The 23,475-nt window shown below is 41.5% G+C and overlaps 1 protein-coding gene across 1 annotated transcript in view; it reads right to left on the reverse strand.

The window, feature by feature from the left end:
• Fbxl7 (F-box and leucine rich repeat protein 7) overlaps positions 1-23,475 on the reverse strand; it is a 319,932-nt gene that overhangs the window by 214,856 nt on the left and 81,601 nt on the right. The window contains exon 2 of the mRNA XM_041632154.1: positions 16,263-16,352. Within this exon, the coding sequence (XP_041488088.1) occupies positions 16,263-16,352 (90 nt within the window). The remainder of the gene's footprint in view (positions 1-16,262; positions 16,353-23,475) is intronic.

Below are 23,475 nucleotides of genomic sequence, written 5' to 3' on the forward strand. Positions count from 1 at the left end.
ACCATGTGCAGGCATTCAGCACCAGAATCACTCAATCAAACCTGACCTCTTCAAATGCTAATGTGAATGCAAGCCCCGTAGATGATTTTTAAATGCAAGTCCTGATAGAACAGGCTTAAAGAGCATCATCAGTTCCCTAAGGGTTACCAGATGCAATCCAACTGGCCCTCTGATATCACTTCGAATATCTCAGGGTCAGACGACCAAGTTCATAAAACCCTTGGCACTACCAATGAGTCTTTCAGGTTATGCAGGAATGAACCTGTCTTCCAGTTCCTGCTGGACAAGTGCTTCTCATATTTTGAACCTAGATCACACATCAGCTCCTATGGGAACCTTCTGCAAGCTCTCCACTTCCATAGACACAGCTACTCCTCTCTCTGGGCCTTTCGTGGTTTCTGAATATTATATTGCTTCTAATTATAGAGTTAAATTTATCTTCGTGACAGAGTTCATCCCCAGAGGTCAAGGTTGATATATATCATGTCCCCTTGTCCTTCAGAACAACTAATCAGAAATAGGTGTTAAAGGATTAAGTGTTAATGGAGGTTAGCTGAATGGAATAACCAATCATGGGCTGTGATATAAGAAATTTAGATCCTTTCAAGATAAACTGTTCATCTTTGGTTTTTTCTGCTCTCCACATTGTGATTGGTTCAGCATGGTGCCTACTACTCACCTTCAAGATTCTCTTCAACACACACCATCACTTTTTGAAGAACCAGAGTTGAAAATCACATAGCTCTCCTATCAAAAACGCTACCTTAATTTGAGGCACTCAGTAGCTGTGGTTCCTGGAGCAAATCACTATTCTCTCTGTCTCGGCTTCTTTGCAAAGAGGTATGCTAATGCCTTCCTACTTTTTCTGGGGTTAGGAGAGTTAATAGAAGAACCACGCGGAGCATAAGGGGAGCATTATTGAATGTTGTCTGCTGCTGCTGTGAATTGTACAATTTATTATCACACTCCCTCCTAGCAAGAGAAGAGTAGATACTTTACTGAGCTCTGCTTCTCATCAGGCTCGCATGCTCCCATAGATAGGCTTCCTCCATCACCTGCATGTGCAACAGTGTGCTTTTGTGTGTATTCTGATTTTGCATTCTTGATTGTTTCAGCTGATCCTTGTTCCTCCCATGATGTTGCCCAAAAACGTTAAGGCCATTACACTTCCTTCATGGTGCTACAGCCCCTTCCGCCCTTTTTATACAGGCTCTGAGCTCATAAGGAAAACATTCCCACATTGACTTCAATCTCTGTCCACTGAAAACTGTCTTTATTCCATGGTTGGAATTTCATTTCATTCACTTGTTTTATAGCTGTCCATATCATTACCTTTCCTGACTTCTCAGATGGCCCGCAACCAATGTCAGGGGCTCTTTCTCACCGGAAAGAACATTTCAGCGGTGGAGAAGCTACAATCCATCCCAGTTGTTCCTCTTCTGTTAAGCAAGACATGAGGCCATTATCATCAGATTAAGCGCTTAAACAAGGAGCTCTTCTGTACCCTCTCTCTCCTATAACTATTAAATTATACTATTTCTGGTCTCAAGCATGTGGGCTCTGACAAGATATGTAACACACTGTTTCCTTATTATATTCCTCAAAGCCTTTCTATTAGACACGTCACTTTGGAGAAAAGAATCCAATTTTCCCAGACACCAGTACTGATGACTGCAAAGGAGAGGCTGGCGCATGATTAATGTGAGAAATAAACAACACAGAACTCCAATCCATCAGCAGCTACATAATCAAAGAAAATGATTTAACATGGCTTCAAATTATAGCAGAATGGATGCGGTGGTGTGTTTCAATTTAAAGAACATACTCACAGTACACCTACTAATTTTTCAATAATTCCCTGCCTTAACATTCCTCAACGTTAGTCAGTCATAAATTGGTCCCCGTCACTGTAAGAGATCTTGCACTGTTAATACAACTGGAGAATACTTAACTCTAAAATGAATGTGCTGAAGACAGCAAGGCTTCATGGGGGTAACGCATGTAGCTCGATTGGTAGACAGCTTCCCTAGCATGCACAAAGCCTTGCGTTCAAAATTCAACACGACGTAAACTGGGAATGCTGGTATATGTCTCAAATCCCAGTACCGGAGAAGATAAGAACTACAAGCCAGCCCTGGTAATATGAAGCCCTGCTTCTAAAAGAAAACAATTATTGTGTGAAATCACAGTCATGTTAAGGGTCGTAACAGATTATTGAAGACACTCATTATATCCAGGTCCTCACTATTACATATTAAATGGGAAAATACACTGAATCAGATCTTCAGCTTGATATGAAGCACTTAGAATATAGAAATATGAGCCACAAAGAGATTATCAATCCTCTAGGGAAAGCAAAGAATAATGAAAAATAGAAAAAATGTGGGTGAAAACACAGGCCAGGACCACAGAGCAAAGCTCTGTAAACGCTTACCCGGCCTAAAGGAATCTCTGAATGAAATCGTGGCTCCTCTTACTATCCAGCCACACCCAAATAGCAGAAAATGTGGTAGGTCCACCCCAAAGTCCTCCATGTCTCCTCCCTGTTCTTGAAATCCCGTCATCCTTTACATAACTTGGAAGAAGCTATACAGACAGCCCTGACTTTTATGTATATCTCATCCTTCCTGTTATTGTGTCCAAACACAAACATTTCCCAGAAAACCCTGCAACTCAAGACCAACTCTGATTTTGGTTCCCCCACACACACACTCACACAGCATCCTGAATCACATCTGCACTGTTTACTAGTGATTGATAGTTCCCTCCATAGCATCCTAAGCATATCCGCATCCTATTTACTAGTGACAGTCACAAACACACAACCGCTGATCACAAATTAGTGGAATTAGTGAGTCCTCTCCAATGCGATTGGATCTATGGCTGACTGTATATTCGCTGGTCTGTGACTGCCCACTGGAACATGGCCAGTTTATCAGAGGCCAAATCCTTGAAGAAAACTGGCTCTCCTCTCGGCAGTTATCAATTACCAATTCTGCAGTGAGGGGGTTGATTTGGTGACCACTTTCCATCTCTAAGCTGGATTTGTCTGGCTTGAACTGAGTTCATATGTAAACTGTCTGATTATGTACCAAATCACAGTTTTGTTATAGTCATGTGTGACCTCTGGCGCCTAGAGTCCTTCTGCTTCCTCTTCCATACTGGTCCCTGAACCTTGGAGAAAGACAGCTATGCTATAAATGCACCATGTATGACTGAGCACCTACAGACTGTCACTCTCTGCACGCTGACCAGCTCTGGTCTCTGTTAATAGCTATGTCAACTGAGAAAGTAGGTTGCTTTGATGCACAAAGCGGGTTTAAGAAATGCACTAAACTGGGGAGTTGTGCAGTATTCCTGTGCCAAGGAAACGTGAAAGAATATTCTCATTGCTAACACCCCAAAATTCCAACAAGCTTAGAATAGGATCTCAGCACAGCCAGAAGTTTTAGCTTCAGAGCATGTACAGGCTGCTGTGAACAGACGCATCCAAGAGTAACCAGGAAAAAAAATGAAACCTCTCTTCTATCAAGCATATTGCCTCCTTCCAGCTCCCATTACAGCAGAGTTCAAACAATGAATCAGACTGATGTCTGCTACAGTCCAGGCCTTCTACCTATGAGACCTCCGTGACCTGTGGGCCTCTCCCAGTTTCAAGATGTTTTTTCCGTTTGAAACACGGATGAAAGTATCTGCCACTTTCGATAAATGTCTGTATGTGCCGCTGGTACAAAAGAGATTTATGCCAGACAGAGTAGATACGGGCAGCTACCTCCATCCCCAGGACCTGGCCCGTGAATTGGGCATGAATTGGCTCATGGACTTGAGATTTTGTACTTCATTTTATAGCACATCTTTCTGACCCCAGAAAAATCCTTTGTTAATACTTCACCACTTCGAACCAGCCTCCTTCAAAGTTGATGTAGAAGAGCTAAAGAAAGAAGCAGCTGACCTTCCTCCTGAGGATGATGACAACTGCTACACAGGGTGATGCTGGCTGAGGAGAGCATAGCCCATCTGCAGGAAGAGGGAGGTGCCGAAGCATGACGGAATTCATGTCTCTGAGGACACAGCAGCCTTCACATCCAGAGTCGAACCCACAGGGCAGCAGAGCCACCAAGAGACTCCCCTGAAGCTCCAATCACTTGTGAAGCAGATTATTTTGATATTTTTTTAGGGCCAAAACCTCAAGAGACAAGATTTGGATGGTATGAATGAGGAATGCTTTGAATGCTTAGATGGAAATGAGGATTTAGGCCTTGAAACCAGGATCCTGGTTCACCACAGTGGCAAGTTCTATGTGACCCAGAGAGACCTGAAACAGGGATACAGGAGCATCAGCACCCAGAAGCAAGAGAATAACCAATCTCCATTCCATACAGTACAGAACAGTTCAATTAGGGAAGATTGTGGTACAGCAAATGGCACTGTGGCAGCAGTGGGTGACCCTGGTTTCAAATATACTGGAAACTTACAGCTCCAAAGCAGGGCTGGTGGGACCTTCTTCCAGCCTGTTACACGGCACAGATGAGCAGTAGAAAGCAAGGTTAATTAAACTTACATGGAAATAAGGCAACCCATGATACTTTTTCTCACAGGTTTTTTGTTTTGTTTTTTATTAAATGAGGGATTCAATTTATTCTGTTTTTTATATACATCTACTAAACGGAATTTAGAACATTGTAAGTATCTGGGACTGAATGCATTCTTTCTCAACCTCTGTACTGTTCAGTTTTAATGTAAATAAATAAATACTAGAACAAATACAAATGCATAAAATCTAACATCTAAACTTCAGAGTATCCCACTTTTTAGGACGATAATCTGATAATCTGAGGTCAAAGTGAGTTGTAATATAATTCTTAATTTGAAGAAAAAGTAAGCAAAAAGCAAAATAAAATATTCTTTTTCTCTGGGGGATAGTTCCTCCATAGTAAATGGAGAAATTAGGAACTCTGAGCATGTTTGTTTATTGGTCAAATTATCCATATTTTGTGTCAACAGAATGAAACATATCTCTCTAATTTCATAGTAAGGGCTACAAGGCTCTAACTGGTACTTGAAATATGACTAGATAAAAATTCAATATACCTAGATCAAAATACATTAAAAGATTTAATAAATCTAAAATGGTGAGGGGGAGAAAACATATTCCCTTTGGTCTTAAAAGTAGTGGGGAGTGGGCCAAATAAACTTAGAAGCCAAGTCTTACCCAGTAACCTGATGCAACTAGTTTTTAGTAGAAAAGTGTTCACAGGAGTACTATGACTGCATTTTGTGAAATTAATAAAAACAGAAATTGGAATTATCTTCTATCTCTATTTTCCTCTTATCATATCTGGTTCTGCTTAAAGGACATGTTTGTTTCCTTAACAAGAAATCAACTAAATCAAATCATTTCAATTATCCCCACAAAGGACCTCAAACTTATCTAAGCAGAAATAGCTACCTCTTTTTTTTTTTCTGAGAACCAATCCTGCTACTAAAACATTATCTTCATTTCTGCGCATCTTTTGAAATCATAGTCTCCGTTACTCAGCAGGGCCATTCTTACTAAAGTTAAAAATAAGAACACAGTCATGGATTCCACGGACATTTGTCAAATGCTTGTATTTGTCAAATATTCTGGTAGTTTTCTGGGATAGGTTTATAAATCTGGATAAACCTTATTTCTCAGAAAAAAAAATCAACAAACCAGATTTTAAAAAATGTAAAAAAAAAAAAAAGCAATGAAAATCATCCATGAGATGGAGCTGTGGATGCCTGGTTTGCTTAGTAACCTGTGCCTGTCACAGCCTTCAGGGATCCTATCTGGTCATTTTCAGATGCTGATCTGAGAGAGCACACCCGTATAGAAATCAGATATTTAGTGAAATCAGAACTATAGTTTTATGTCCAATGAAAACACTTAGTAAAATAATATACACCAAGAAAGTTTTGCAATGTCCAGCAATATAAATTGAAAAACCAACACATATGGATACATTGTTAAACACATAGTTTCAGCTATAATGTTGTTAGAAATCAACTCACAGCAGCAAGTACCCCATGCCTGATTCTTGACTTATGTGACAAATATGGATGTCTCTACTTTAAGAACCCAGATACCTTCTGAACATGACTTAGAAAAAGATGGAGGAAGAGGATGGATGAAGAGTATGAGGAGGAGGGGGAAATGGGTAGAAGGAGGAGGAGAAAGGAGGTATAAGGAGGAGGAAGAAGAATGAGGAGAGGGAGGAGGCAGAAGGAGGAGAAGGAGAAGGAAGAAAGAGGAGAAGAGGAAGATGGAGCAGGAGGAGAAGGAAGAGAGGAAGGAGGGGATAAAGGGGGGAGTAAGGGAAGTTGGGGATGTGAGCCTAGAATAAAAGGGTAGTTTTATAGCAGGAAATATTGATGACAGGAGAGGGAAGCTAAAGGATCTCCATAGCAGTTCTAAAAGCCACTATATGAGAACAGTAGCTAATAACTGTAAGAATATTAGTTCAAAATTACATTCAAAGAGCAAAGCCAATGTAAGTCACTCAGATTTAATGTAAATTGCACAAAGTAATACAAGTGATCGCAAATACTGCCACACACAACAGGGGAGAAAGCTAACAGAATACCTGTGCGCAAATCGCACTTGTGGTGAAGGGTTGGCTGATGGATTATCTGCAGCCATTTTAGTTGTATCTGTGATGGCCAGTGATGACTGAGAAGGAAAGCCTGCAGCCTCAAAGGGTGCCTCTCAGTGACTGCTACAGGAAATCCAGGCCACCTGCAGGCCTGTGAATACAACAGCCTTGACTAAAGATCTTCAGAGACTCAGGAAAGTGCCTCTAGCAACTGCTACCCTGATGACAGGGATGGGGGCGGGGCATCCTTGAACCCATAGCCATATCTTCTTCGAGAGCATCTATCTCTCTCCCTTCCTTAACAGCTCTATCATTTACAACACAAAAATCTCTTCTGTGTAGAAAATGTAGATTTCTCCAGCCCAGTTATAAGAAGTCACAATCACAGTTATTGAGAACAACAACAGTCCCTTAAAGCACAGGAAATTGACCAGGGGGCAGCATCCTTCACACACAGCAGAGAGGTCCTGGTTATGTTTCTGATCATTTACCATAGGGCTGCCTACTTCCCACGGTAAACAGTCACTGCCAAATTACAAATTACCCCTAAACTATACGTGAGCTCCTCCCTCTAGGCTGTGCACACTTTAAATCTATAAGTGTCTTGGACATAAAAGAACACGTCTGACAAATGAGTGTTTTTTATCTCCTTATTTGTTAGTCTAACAGCGTGGGATGTTAGGAACTTCCCAAGGAAGTGAGTGTATCCTCAGGAAGCTATCTCCAGGCAGAGGAAGTAAACAGGCATGTTAATCTGATGTTTAAGGTCACCATGTGTTCACAGCTCTAAAGGTCAAATATTTTCAAAATCAGATTATTTGTACTAAGATAATGAGTCCCTCTCCACCACCGGGGCTGTTTCTCCTCTTTTCTGGAGAAGGTGGCTGTTCAGTGTTACAATAGAAAGGATGGTGGACAAGGAAGAGCAGAATGAAACAATGTTAGTGTTACTTGTCACTTGTCTCACTCATTGGATGAATTCCACTAAGACCCTCATGCAAAGAGCAGGCACTCAATATTGTCAGGCAAGGAAGGTTCTATCTAGAAACTTCCACCATCCCCTCGATGGACCCAGGTGGATTTCCTAAGTTGTGAACGCCCTGATTCAGCATGTAACATCTTCCTCTCGCTGCTGTACTCTCTACTCACAGAGCAAAATCCAAGTCCCAGTTTCCCAGGAGGCCTCCCCTCTCCTCTGGGTCTAAACCATCTTTTTTCCTATGCACCTCTTACTGAGGTCACCGGATAAGAGTCACTCCTGCTCTACCCTTGATTACTAGTTAACTGCTCCATAATGTCGCCCTGGTTCTGACTCTGTCATATTATTGGACCCCCTTCAAGAATCACAGAGTCCACTGAACTATTGTAAGAGATGCATGTTTAAGGTTAGGGGGAAAGGAGACAACGCTCTGTCTAAATGATGAATCCAAAATGTTAAAGGTTCTTCGGGGAGAACAAACTATATTTTAGTGAAGTATTGCCCACTATGCTACAACTGTATGACCCATGGCTACCACCTATTTCTGATACCACAAGTGCCAATGAAAGGTATTGAAGTTTACAACACACTGTTCAATACATCTCCATTTAACTAAGCTGAAGCTGCTGAACAATCTTAAGAATGAACAAAGTCCTCATTACAAACATGTGTAGTTGCATATAAATGAACCAGAATGTTTGCCTCTGAGACACACCGATTGCTTATTGAGTACTCTTTTTTCTAAAGCAAAAAGTAAACCAAGAAGAAGAAGTAAATATAAGATTATTTTATAAGTGGTTTAGAATATGAAAGATCAAAAATAATATCCCTTCTCCAAAGACTACATAAAGACACTTGAGATGCCATACTTTAAATATTACTCTAAAATAGAGGGGGTGAGGAGGAAAGAGAGGGAGAGCTGGTTTCCCTTGGAGAGTGGTGTATGATGGCCATTCCAGATTATCCAGTTTTGAAGATAATTCCCTGATGAAATTATACTTAGTTTGAATCTGAGTGTATCTGGGGTTTTATCTCTAAGCTTATATACCAATTTTGTAGATCACAAATTGACGAGTTTCACACAGCTTAGACTAATCCTTGAATGCAAATTGGACATCTTGTCTTTATTAAATTGGACACACTGACTCTATTACATGCTCAACTCCCCAGAGGTAATTTGTGAAGTGTTTCAGATCTACCTAAATTTATAATTAGGCAGCAGCTTAAGCTGTAAGAGCAACTCCATCATGTAGCAATGAACTACTAATTAAATTAGCAAAACACATTAAATCTCATCAGCTAAAGCTTTGCAAAGATTTCCTATGTGATGCTGACACTTTCAGAGATGGTTAAGTTTAAAATTTAAGTTTAAAAGCAAAAAAAAAAAACCAAAAACAAAAACTAAGTACTAATCAGCTATCACCTTTGCTTACAGCTAATGGAAGTTCCAAAGACTACAGCCAATCTCAGAATCTCTAAAGTCTCTACCCAAACACTGAGCTTGGGCCCATGTCATTTTTGAACTATCAGAACTTTAAGGACATTCTTAAGTGCCATTATCTTCCACTGGCTCTGTACATTTTGTTCATATTTCTATGTTTTATTTTTACTTTTATGAAATTAGACTTCTAATTTGGTTGATTTTTAAGCTGAAATTTATTTCAAGGTTTGTGCTGTATAATCATAATCTTCTTCTTGAGAAAATTCGAACTAGAGAATGAATAACCCACGAGGGTGATTTGGTAAGAGCACTTGCTGTGTAAACAGGAGGACCTGATTTTGAATCCCTATATAAAAAGTTGGGTATAGGTGCACATGCCTATAACTAGTGATAGGAAAATAGACAGGGGGATCCTCAGAGCTCACTCGCCAGAGAGCCAGTGAGCCTAGCCAAATCAGCAACTTTCTGATTCAGTAAGAGGTAATACATCACCCTTTGTAGTTTATATGATTTTAATCCGCACTTACCTTTGAGTGCCCTTGATCATCTTTCCAATGGAAGCATTGATATCTATTTGTCAAGAGATATATGATGACAGAGCAACTTTAAACGCAGTCCTACTCATGAAATCACTTGTAAGCGCTGGATACAGGAGGCTCAACAATAGAAATTGTTTGTTGGGTGAAGCTGGGAAGATGGTTCAATGAGTTAAGTGTTGCTATCCAAACATAAGAGCCCGAGTTCGGATCCCCAGCACACACGAAAAGCTAGGTGCAGAGTCATGTCTGTCACCCCACAAAGGTGAAGACCTGGAGCTTGTTAGCCAATCAGCCTACCTAAATCAGTGAGCTCCAGGCTCAGTGAAAGAGCCTGTGCCAAAACAGAAAGTGTAAAGTCACTGAGGAAGACACGTGATGTTGACTTCCACACACACATTTATGTGTAAACTCACATATATGTCCACATGCATACCACACACATACAAACACAAAATTTATTGAAAAGTGGCAAAGATTCACAAGGTCAAGGAAAACCACCCCGAGTTAAAAGCATGATTTTTCCCTTCCTTGGTGAATCACATTAACTTTGTTTAAGAATACACCCTAAAAGTAGACAGAACACAACAGAAGACAGAGGGATAAACAAAGCCATATGCCTCCGCACATTCAAATCAACTCTTTCGCTACAGACCTAATTTGGGCACTGAAAATGTAGAAACCACCAACTATATAAGTAAGTGGGTGGATGTAGGTCCAGGAGAATATCACTACACATTCTTTGTGAGTTGACTCATGTCACATGCCTCGAATGAATGATTTAAAATCACTTTCTTACCAGAAGTCATTTAAAGACACAATTCTACACAGCACTGTTGAGGAACACTATTCAAAGACCCAGAGGGAAGTGACTAGGTAGGTTAAGGTCCTCAATTGTGAAGTCACTTGGCTGAGGTCTTTGATTGTGAAGCCACTAGGTAGGTTAAAGTCCTGGATTATGAAGCAACTAGGTAGGTTAAGGTCCTCAATTGTGAAGTCACTAGGTAGGTTAAGGTCCTCAATTGTGAAGTCACTAGGTAGGTTAAGGTTCTCAATTGTGCAGTCACTAGGTAGGTTAAGGCCCTCGATTGTGAAGTCACTTTGTTGAGGTCATCAATTGTGAAGTCACTTGGTTAAGGTCTTTAACTATGAAGTCACTAGGTAGGTTAAGGTCCTCTAACCTTCCAGAGCAGATACTGTTCTGACAAAATTCAGAATCTACCTAGATTCAACAACCTTTCTCAAACACTTTCACACAGTCTGGCTTGGCCTTGCAGCAAGTCCATAATAAACATGCATAAACAGAGGAAAAAAGAGAATTAAACACTTCTATGAGCAGAAAATAATAGCTTTTTTTTTTAAAGATAACATAAGTCTTTTGTTGTTAGTTGCCGCTATATTTTTCCTAGTGTGTTCAATTCAACATTGCTGAATCAAACTCCCACTTAGCAATTTCATAGGGGTACAGAATCTCCACTTCATTCCCAGTGTCCCAGGTATTTCTTTGTAAGTTTTCTTTCCCACGTTGCAAGAGAGCAGGTGGAAAGGCAAAGAAGCATGCAACAATGGAGAGGAAATGTGCAGTCAAGAAGGCTGGTGCTGATGCCACTGCCAGTGCAGAGACAAGCGGTGACCCTCAGACCCAAGGAAAGGAAGCCCCACTGCAGCCGAAATCCCATCCTAGTTACAGGACCTGGCATGGACTCTTGGTCTAGTCCAGAAAGGCCCTATACAAAAGGAAATTCTCACTGCAAAGTCCAAGGTTGAAAAGAAGAAAAAGTAGACGGTCCTTGTTACTGCCACAAAACCAGTTGGTGGCAATAAAGAATGGTGAGAATTTTGCAAAATGTCTTGGTATTATCCTACCAAGACATGCCATGGAAGCTACTGAGTCATGGCAAAACGCGCTTTGGCTCTCACATGAGATGGCTCTGGCCAGCATCATCCCCAGGACCATCAGATCACCCTCACCAGGTGCTACACAGGCAAGAGTGGTTTGCCTGAACCATCTGGGCAGTGGCTGCTACTTCTAACTGGACCTCCTGGCCTCAACCTAGAACACACCAGAAGTTCATTACCACCTCCACAAAAGTTGCTATTAGCAAGGTTAAAATCCGCCAACTCCCTACAGATGCTTCCTTCAAGAAGATGCAGTTGTGCATGTCAGGCACCAGGAAGGAGAGATCTTCCACATGGAAGGACCAGTTAACAGAGCACAGCTGATCACAATGCTCTGGACTCACAGATTTTGCCCAAGATCAAAGTTGTTCTTCAGCTTCATGGATAGGTGTGATCTCAGTTCGCTCTGACAAATGGGACGTATCCTCACAAACTGCTGGGCTAAATTTCTAATAACCCAATTAAACAGCTTCACATGTTAACCAAGAAAGGTAGGTTAAAAGATGGAAGGAAGAAAGGAAGGAAGGGAGGAAGGAAGGAACTGGACAGTCCCCTATAGCTTCAAAATTCTAGAACTGTGCAGGTGACTAGCCTCATAGTCAACATTTACAAAACAACCACCACACTTGACCAGTCCCTGGGAGCAATAGCTGACTTGGCTGTGTTTAAAGCACAGTGAGCTGAACTAACTTCATCTTACTCCAGAGCAAGAGAAAGATTGATTTGCTGAGATGTCACCTATAAAGCCACATCCTCATGCCATGTGCAAAACTCAGCCAGATTTCCAGGAGACTCCACTACAGTCCACTGACTCTGCTCAAGGCTGCTTGGTGTGCACCCCCATTCAATCCAAACATTAGATGTGACTTTTCACTGTTTATGGTCAACGGTCATTATTTTTAAGATAGAACACTTGAAAAGATGGGAATGACTTCCAGGAGAAGAACAAGAAGAAGAGGTGTTGTGACTTGCAAGGCTAGCATGCAAATTATGCCAGGAGGATGAAAAATGCAGATTTCTATACTTGAACCTAACCCCCCTGTAGCAATGGCTCTCAACCTGTGAGTCAAACGCCCTTTGGCAAGGTCACAAAATTATATTCATCATATATTTACTGATGATTCCTAACAGTAGCAAAATTACAGTTATGAAGTGGCAATGAAATACTTTTGTAGTTGGAGGTCACTACACCATAAGAAATTGTATTAAAGGGTCACAACCTACGGAATGTTGAAACCACTGTCCTATAGTATCAGGAAATCATGAGCTTCAAGTATCATACTGAATATAATGGGCTATAAAGAAAAACTCGATCAGTTATCATGCAGCACTACATGCTTCCAGCCATGTCTTAGGAGTGTGTGTCTGAGCCACAATGAAGATACACACCATGTTTACATGAAAACATTTCTTGTGGTTATTAAATGGCATTCTTAGCTAAGTGTTATAATGTATACTGTGATGTTAGCACTTGGGAAAGCAAGGCAGAGAGGCTACATGTTTAAGGTCAGCCTAATCTACAGAGAGAACCTCTAAATCAAAAATTAAAAAGATGCTTTTTCTCATGGATTTAAAAAACTTTACTAACAAATTTCATGGAGCACATCCTGTGCTGTGCCATCTTCAAGCAGACATTACACACTCGTTGGGCACACCAGGCAACTCACAGCCAAAGCTCCAGAGCAGGTCTGACTACTTCCTGCTTCCCTCTCAAGGCTTAGAGGCAGCAATTTCAAGCTATTTTTACTGTGGTCTGCACAGGATTCTGCAGAAGTGTTAGCTTCCTCTACAACCTTCCCCACTGCACAGTTTAAAATCATGTTCATCTCAATGATTGCGCTGTGTCTGCCTAGAGTTAAACATCCTTTACCCAACTTAAATGCAGATGTGAATGTCCTTCTCTAAACAGATGTGTGTCCTTCTCTTCAACATGCACCATGTCCTCAATTTATGCCACCATACACTGTAGAGTAGAATTCGTGTTTTCTAATAAGGAACACAGCCGGTACCATTAGCGACATGACAGAGGTCAGACTCTAACTCACACAGATATCTACACCCATCACCACAAACAACAACAAAAATCAAGAACCAATAGAATCCTCTCATTTCCTCCCCATCCCACCTGCTCGCAGGATGCAATGCTGAGGAAGACAGAGGTAAATAATCAGGAAACGGTCAACACACAAACCACTGTGAAAAGTCAGCTCCACTCTCGCCAGTTTCCTTATCAAGGAAAGTTACACAGTGGGGCTGGAGAGATGGTTCAGCCCTGAAGAGGACATTCTCCTCTCCTGAGTTCAGATGAGAGCACCCACATGCTGTGGTTCACAAATGCCTGTAACACCAGGTCCTGGGAATCCAGTGTCTTCTTCGGCTTCCGTGGGCAATTACACAAGTGTGTGATTGTACACACACGTGTGCATGTGATTCTTTTAACTTAAGGTTAAACATAATTCTTAACAATGATAGGGAAAGAATCAGATGATAGTTTTAAAGGAGCCCTCTGTCGTCTCTGTAGGAAGTTGGTGCCTGCCTTCTGTTACTGTACGGGAGCATTGCCAAGAAGGGTCACCTGGTACTTTCCAGAAGGAAGCAACTCACACAACATCAGGTAAATCCACCTGTGGAGGTCAGAGAATATGCCACCCTAATCATTCATCCTGAGAAGGAGCCTGAGGCTGTCATTTGTGTGGGGAAGTAAATTAGCCCTGGCTATTCACCAGCCTGTGCAGGAGCATCTGTGTGGCAGGCGGCCCTTGCGTACACGTCCCTGAAGGAAATGCCCACACCGCATTTATAGTTTAATATTTTAAATTGTCACTGACCAGAACTATGTAGACAAAAAGGATCTTCATTCATTACACCCCTCCTCCAACTCTCTCAGATAGCAAAGGTCAACACATTCCTTTTTATTATTTTTTACCTCTCCAACTATAAATGACATCTCCGCAGAGATTAGGTTTTCTCCCCTAAGATAGGGAAAGAAACTCCACACTAATTTAACCCATTCTGTTTCAAAAGAATACAAAATTTTCTTAGTCTTTTTTCCTTGGTATTATTTTCATAATGTCAAAAATGAAATCATGACAAAATATATAAAACTTTGGTGTGGAAAACAGTGCCTCCCTTTAGGAAAAACCAAAGAAAAGAAAGCTTGAAGTGCCCAGAGTTTCCTTATTTTCTTTTCAAACATAGAGAGCAATGTTTGTAAATGCACAAAATCCTAGAATCTCCTTTCTCAGTTTTTTCAACAAAACATCTACGGTTCAGTATTTCCTATGCTTAAAGGGAAAAAGAATCATGAGAAAACATAAACACAGGCAAACGCCAATTATTTAAGTTTATCTATTTCCATCGACACATGGGTGTGGCAAGATTGAATGCCATATCCTAGTGGGAAGAATTGAGAATCTAGTGAAAGGAATTTCTAGCTGAAGAGAGCCACTCTGGATAAATGGAAGTCATTTTCACTCTGCATTCTAGGAATGGAGCTGCCAAAAGCAAGAGGCTATAACCAAACAGTTATACGCAGCTGCCTCCACTGAATTTCAAGAGTGATCAAATGCCCCCACTTAACCTAGCAAGCAGAAAATTAAAATTGGATTGCTACCTGGCCCTTTGCTGTGCTGAGTGGAACACACCAATCCATCTGCCTTAGGAGCTGCTGATGCACTAGAAACAACACAAGGGTCTAAACACAAATGAATGCCATGCGGCCATCCAAGTCACCTATACACTGGCCTGAGGATAACGAGCCTGTGGAAGGTCATGCTGTGCTCCCTGACCGGATGACACATGGGAAGAGAAGACTCACCAGTGGATGAAAAGAATCAACTTCAGCGCACAGATTACAACAGAGATAGACAGAACATAAAGAACTCAAAGGGCCAACATCAGCCTGTAAGCATAATTCCTGATGCTAAGAGCAGCCTCCAAAACGAAAACTCAACACAAGCTTCCTTAGCACCCTGTACATTTGAGAAAATCAGAATGCATAAAATATGCAAATCAACTGACCCGGATTAAAAAAAAAAAGCCTTTCAGCATAAATGGCACATAAACGGCCTGTGTTGAATAATTAATCTAGAGGGAACTCTTATTCAGAGAGGAAACATCCATTGTGTTTGACATTAAAACAAAATAACTGGGTCGACTTTCTACTAAATATCATAGAAATAATTCCTCGATCAATTAAGTAATAGCTCAAAGCTTCCTGGGAAGCAACTGAATTCCAGCATGCAGTTCAGAAACTGCTATGGAATCCTTGACCAGGCATGGGTGAATAAATGTTCGCCTTTAACACAACGTCTTTCACATATTATTTAAATAATGAAACAAAGCATCTTTGCATATGCCCAGCTTTGGCATTAATTCCAGTCCTCCATACATGACTGACCCTCTCGTCAGCATCATCTTGAACGTAAGGAACACCTGTTCTGCACATTCTTGCAGGAACTTTCAACTTGTATCAAAGGCTCTTATATCATACCACTTTACCATAGTGGAAAATTGGAATATGATGTCATTGTGGTTTCTCTTGAGTCAGTCTATCACATTTTCGGAAAATAATAGCATCTGCCTCAACATTAATACACTTAAATCCCACCAAGTCAACTTCAATGGAAGTAAGTGCAGCCAAAGTGAACTCCAGGAGGTCACTGCCTGCTCCTTTTGAAGATCTGATAGAGTCTCATGCAGTCAGTTAGAGGTCAATCTCCCACATTCTCTTCATCTTTCAAACAGTCAGCTCAGGAAGGGAAAGATGAAACATGAAGACCAGACGTGCCTACCTTCGCTGGTGGCCACATTCTTCTGGGCTTTGGTTGGCGTGTGATCTGTACTTGAACTCACGTCGGATGAGATGCTTGAGCTGCCTTTGCCTAGAGCAAAACAAGAAAAAAGAAAAAAAAAAGAGTTTCTGAGCCTTGTAATCTCAGAACTAGATCATGCCTTTTACTCGGCTGCACACTAAGCTCCTCATTTCCAAGTAAGCGGCTCTAACACGAAAGCTGGAGCTCATTAAAGGGTTTTGACTTATGTATTAAATATCTTTGTGGAAATACCTGCCCCACGTTACAGCAGAACTAAAGCCCTCTTATAACAGGGCCCAGTTATAAACTCAGACAAGGCTACAAGACATGGCCAGTGTGCTAATATAAGCCTGTGTTGGGATAAAAGGGAATGAGCAAGTCCATGTGGGGGGCATGGCCACTGCATTAACTCTTTGCACCGCACAGCACTGGAAATAAAGAAATCTCAGAGTGAAGGATTACCAGAGAAGCAAGAGCTCGCTGGGTCCACATAGCTTTATCACTTTGATAATACAAATTCCATGATTTAACGTGTCTTTCTTGGAAATAACAAAAAATCAAGGGCATGGGTTTTTTGGACCAACAGCGGTCCTCAGTCCAGAAAGCGTTTTCCACTCAAGAAGATGCATGTGAACACTTGCCATCATTTTGGGTTGCCATAAGCCATACAGAGGTGCTACTGGCACTGAACGCCAGGGTTGCTGCAAAAGGCCTTACAACAGACAGGACAGAACCTCCACTTCAGTTGAGATGTCTGGTTGACCTGATTTTACCTAAGTCCTGAGCTGAGTTTCCACACAGGGGAAGGCCTAAGATCCATGGCGGGAGATTTCAAAATGCTCCAAGTTACTGATGTCCTTGCTGATACCCAAGATTCCCATCTCCTCCCCGCATAAATATACCTGTAACTTTAATTAACACAATATGGCAATGCTGAGGGGATTTGGGCAATGTGACTAAAGTCCCATTAATTAAGCAAAAGGAACCCTATCTTGTGTACACCCGACCAAATGAAATAAGTGCTTTGAGAGGGTCTAGAGGAAAGAGGAGCTCCTGTGGTTCTTGACTCTCAGTTAATGTTAAGGTCAGGGTTAGACTTATCATACATGGCAGTGAACTGAATTTGGTCATTATCTGAAAAGAGAAGAGGACCCCAGATGCCCACAAAGAGCAGGGCTCTGGCTAATAGTTTGGTTGTAGCTTTGTACCACCCTGGGCAAAGGACCCTGTGCAATGCATACTCAGAATTCAACTCCAACTGTGCAATATTTACCTGTGCTGTAATCTCTTATATAACAGTGACTTTTGCAGTAACAGAAAACCCACTAACTATATTAAAGATGCAATTGTTTCATCCCACAAGGTATGATCAAAAGTTTACAGTGCAACAAGAACAGTTTTCTAATAGTCTGCACAATGGTATATCCAGTGCATTGGATATTTACTTTCTACCAAACTGCTGAACTCTTAACTCCCAAGGACACAGCCTTAAGTGATGAAGGGCTTGGGGGATAATTAGATCACAAGAGTGTAGTCCTCATAAAAGACAACGGTGCCCTTATCAAAGAGTTCCCTGTCTTCTCCTGTCACAGGAGGGTATAATACAATAAGAGTATGAGAACCAGGGAGCAGGTCCTTAGAAAGAACCAACTGTGCAGGCACCCCAACCCTAAACTACCAGCTTTTAGACTGTAAGGAATAGGTTTATTGTATGTAAATCTTCCAGCCTTGGGTATTTTGTCATAGTAGCGCATATGGACTAAGCCAAGCTTGAATGAGTAAGTTCATAATCGAATTTTACAGAGTACAACAGCATAAAGTCTTAGATTTAAGAAGTTTCGGGATTCTGACTGCTATTGAAAGTCATGGAAAAATCCAAGTAGATGAGAATAAATATCACCTGAGCAGGCAAGACAAATGGCTGTCTCCCATTACCACTGCCCCCAACTCACTGTGACTTAATGCTCCAAAAAGACTCTGCTATTTAGATTGCATTTCACAAATGCTTCCCTCGGCATTGAGATGTTGTGGTAACTCTGTTTTGGTTTGGGTCTAACCAACCCCTTGGATTGGAGCCATTGGAGGTAGACTGACATGGTCAGCCACTTACCTAGTTAGAAGCATGTGAACTTGCTTCCTGACCTCAGTCCACATCTCCTTTACTTTGTAATCCTGCACACTCACTCCCTGTGCCTCCCTTCTGTGCTGGAAGATCAGCAACTATATCTGGTAGGGGAGGTCCTTCGACTGAAAGATTTCTGCTGGCTCAAATTGTTAATGACTCTGAGTCCATTAGATTATTCTTCAAAGCCAAGTAACATAAACACTCCTTTTAACAAGGCAAAAATGTTATTGTACACCACCTAATACATAGACTTAAATTATTTTAATTATGTTATTGCTTAGTGATGTGTAAATGGAAAACTTGAAATAAATCCCATATGTTCTACCTCCGTTTCAACAAGAAAAGCAAAACAAAATAACAAATTGAGTACAAAATAATAAAACACATAATATTAAAGCATAACAGCATTAATTTAACATAATATATAATGGTGGTTTTTGCTAAGATTAACTTGCATTTCCAATCTTTTTTAATTGATTTTTATTGAGCTCTACATTTTTCTCTGCTCCCCTCCCTGCTTCTCCTCTCCCCTTCAACCTTCTCCCAAGGTCCCCATGCTCCCAATTTTCTCAGGAGATCTTGTCTTTTTCTACTACTCATATAGATTAGATCTATGTATGTCTCTTGCATTTCAAATCACTAGCTGCTAAAGCCAATGTGTGCCTGGATAGAAGACACCTCTGATGCTCTATGATGGCTGAGGATCAACTCCACCTATCTGTCACTCCTTACAATGAACTCAGGGATTCCTTTGGTGTTTTGTAGAGAGGGCCTTACAATGTAATTTTGTCTGGAACTTTCTATGTAGATCAGGCTACCCATGAAATCACAGAATTATGCCTCCTTCTGCCTCCCAAGCACTGAGATTAAAAATGGTTTTTACCAAAACAGGCAGGGAGTTCTTTCTTGTAACCAAGTAGACCATCAGCAGAGCTTCATTTGGTCTAACTTAATTGTTTACAACTTCAGAGTTCTGTTTTTCTATGCTATTGGTAGAGTCAGAGTCTTACAGCAGGATTCTTCTGCTGTGAAGCCTAGATGCCACGTTCTAAGACTCTCACTGCATATAGTAACCATCCTTGTCAATGGACTAATCTGTTATATGAATACTTGCACACAATGAGTAATGATTAGATCAGGATACTTGGAGTATCTATCGCCTTAAATGACCATTCCTTTGAGTTAGAAGCGTTCATTTTTAAATTTCCATGACATTGGAAGTCCAAAGATACCACATGCCTGAGGAAATTAAAAGTCACAGCTGGAAATGTATGTGTACCTTCTCTGTGCTCATGAATTAAAAGGGGGAATAAGGGTGAAGTAATAATATTATCGATGGTTCCATATGGAGCTGGCTGCCAGCACCTGGGTTGTGTGTTGCAACCTCATATGTTAGATGTTTCACCTTATTAGATATTCACCATGGTCTCAATTGTGCTTCGGAATCCTAAGAAATTGTGCTCCTCTAAGGAAATATTAGTGTTGCGGGAGGTCCTCTCACTCTTCCAGCCTATAGCTGCTGAGATACCAGCCCATTGGGGCGTGGTCTCTCTCCCTTTAAAAAAGCGGCCACTTCCCTCTCCTCTCTCTCTTCACTTCCTGCTCCGCCTGCGACTAGACTCCCTTCCTGGTTGTGTAGAGGGCTGTTGCCTGGGACAGTGATCTGTAAGTTTTTTCCCCTTTAAATAAATACCACCCTATTAATCATAATTCCAAACTGGTGTGGCATTGTTTGTGACTTACGCCTTCATATTAGATTCCTCCATTTGCTAATTTTCCCCACCAACACCAGCACAACATTGCGGCTATGACGGACAGTTACTTAACACTGACTGTACACATCTACTTTATGCACAAAAAGATCACGGATTTCTTGCTCAAGAAACATTTTTTTTTGTTCCCTTTAGGGAAAAACTGCCTCCATTGACGTTGTATGTTCTTCAGTAAGTAAACATTTTGAAAACACATTAACATTCAAGGCATTAGCTAAGGAACACAAGATAATAGGAGCTCCAGCCCAGTTGGTGCTCACAGCTTGAGGTAGTTACATTTTATGCTACCACAAATACAAAGGCATTGCTCTGAACCTCGGCTCACACACAACATTTTCACCAACAGATCCATGCAGAACCTTGTTTTATATGTTTCTCTTCAAAGTCATCATGTTTGATGTGCTTTTGGCTCATTTACATTGGACTTAAGGCCAACAGCACTGTAAATCAAGCCTGGATGAGGATAATCTATATGGGACATCAGAGTCTGTCTTTTAGGAAACCCAGAGAGCTTTGTAAAACTATGCCTGGCACATTTTAAATGGCAAAATTACCAAGAGACAGCAGCAATAAATACCATACCAATAAACAGACCACAAAGGATCACGGGTGATGGCTGGAGGTACGGTGCAGTGGTAGATGACTTACCTACGTCGCACAAAATCCTGAGTTTGATCCCAATAATGGGAAAAAATTAGGATAACCAGAATAACAACACAATAAACAAAGGTGACACACAGCAGGAGACAGATGGCAGAGTGCTCTCTCACTACTCATGAGAACATACTTGAATATAACTAAATATAAGTGGTAGTATGATTGTTTCAAATGAAGCTTTTTAGCTGATATTCTGAAATTCTGCTCTTTTTTAACTTTTTATTGAGTTGTATTGTTCTTTCTCAAGGGATAGGAAAGGACATGGGGCTCTCAATCAACTTATCCAAGGGCAAAGGAATGGTCAGTATTTGAACACTGTTAGACACACAGATTGCATTTTCTTGTTTTATTTCTAACACTAGTCCTAGCCCATTACGTAACTGTTTCTTCAAACAATAAGAATCAAGACACATTGAAAGAAAATCATTTTTGTTTTTGCCATCTGATTACCAGCTCCAGATGGGCAGGTTCTGCATCTGTTTCCTTCACATCTGCATCCCTGGGCTGCTTGGTCTACACTAAGGACCCTCGATACATGTATCAAATGGTTACAGGGATGAAGTGGAGATTTATCCTATTCTGTTAGCACTGGTCCCATGATACTTTCTAAGAAGCACCGTTCATACCCATGCTCACTCAACAAAGTCTATACAACCATTGTTCTTAGAGCTTGTAATATATAACTTCCAAAACACGTACAGATTCCCAGAGGGGACATATAGTATAGTAGTCTGCATTAGCTTCCGGGAACCATCACAATAAATTACTTCTAGCTGGATGAGTTAAAATAAAAAAATAAAATAAAGTGTATTATTTCACAGTTATGAAAGCTACAAGTTTGAAAGCAAGGTGTTGACAAGACCATGTCCCCCTGAAGGGCTCTGAGGGGAATCTGATGCAGGCTTCCTTCCTAGCTTTAGCATGTTGCCAGCAATCCCAGAAGTTCTTTGGTTGGTGTCAGCCTAGTTCTCATCCCTGCCTGGAGCATCAGGTAACTTCCTTCCCTCTGTGGCCCCTGTCTCTAGTGAAAACGCCATTCAGATGCTCAGAAGCCACTCTACTCTTGTGGCCCTCAATGCAGCTAAAGGACAGGAACTGCAGAAGAGAGATAACACAGTTCACTCCAGAAATTAAATAGAAAAATCCCATTCCAAACTGCCATATTGGCACTAGCTCAAGTTTCACTGTGTGACAGCATTATGATGGGTGGGAAAGCAAGACGAGCAGGTAAGATTTAGAGCGTCATTGAATTCAGGAAGTTTGAGTTGCCCTGTATGAGAAAAGGCAGTGCCTAGCACATAGTACCCAGGCTAGATGGTTTCACAGTGAAAAGGTAAGCCCCTTTCCATTAGTGGCATCAGGACAGAGCCCAGTTCCCTGGCCACACACACCCCTACTGGCCTACAGGCGATTCAGTGAGAGTGAACACAGATGCCAGCTGACACAGACAGATGCTGCTGCTGCTGCTGCTGCTGCTACAGCCACTGACAGATGGTGTTTCCCAGCTGGTATTCCGAACAGAGTAATGAGAGGATCAAAACCACGGACCGGCGAGAGGCTTCTTGCATGAATGCAGAATTTCCATTGTGATGGAAGTCACTACAAAGTCATCCTTATGCTAATAGCATCACTACAGTTTTTTTCCAGTAATTAATTTCATCACAAACACCTGAGTTCTGAAGAGCTGTTGTAGCTCATGCACCATAAAAATTTGTGCCTGAACTCCAGCGAAGAGTACACTTGCTGTTCCTGGGGGCCCCTTCCACTTGAGTGTGACCTGAGAGAACCTCCAAAGCCATGCACGCCCTCCTGGCATTGAGCCTAAGTCTGGATAAGTCTGCAATGGCCTCTTCTGATTCTCTTATTGATTTCACCCCTTCAACATCCTGTGCCACACACAATTCCAAGAATCATCACAGTCAGGATGTTTTCTTTCTGAGGTTTCCTTTTACTTTCTCTTTATTTTCTATGTGACTTTCACGTCATGTATCTTGATCCCATTCATTTCCTCGTCCCTTCTTGTAACCCTCTGCCCCTGAAATCCCCAAAAATAAAACAAAATTTAAGAAAAAGAACAGAGAAAAGGGGGGAATTAAAATTTCACCACGAAAGCTGCAGTGTGGCACAATGAATCCTTCACTGGACCCCTTTGTCCGTGTATCTTTACTTGCAAGTGTTACCACAAAGAGTCATTGTTCTGGTTCAATGCCTCTGGTTTCTACTACACTAATTACATTAGGCCCTTACTGGGACTCTTCTTGGATATCTTGTCATTGCCCTGTGTTAGGGAGATGCTGCAGCTTTGGGTCTGTGGGTCAGGCCCCTTCATGTGCTCCAGAAGATCATAGATGGGGTAGTTGTTGGGGCAGGCTAATTGGTGTAAGTGAGGGAGACTCAACCCTGAGGACATGAAAGCAGAACTAGCCCCACTCCTTGCTCCTTGAAGCAAGGGTGGATGAGCTGGGGCCATACCGGAGAGCTCACCCTGGTGGGGAGGACAGGAAAGAACTGGCAGACTGATGAACCCTACAGCTTCCGAGGCCCAGAGCCAGGCTTACTAATTGGTCTTCTGCAGAATGTTGAGTCTGCTCTATCCTCTAATTCCAGAGCTGTCACATATCACCTCCAGTGTCAGCAG

This window comes from Microtus oregoni, unplaced genomic scaffold (genome assembly GCF_018167655.1).
Source record: "Microtus oregoni isolate MIOR12 unplaced genomic scaffold, Mior012 000040F_ref0000088, whole genome shotgun sequence".
Lineage (NCBI taxonomy): Eukaryota > Metazoa > Chordata > Mammalia > Rodentia > Cricetidae > Microtus > Microtus oregoni.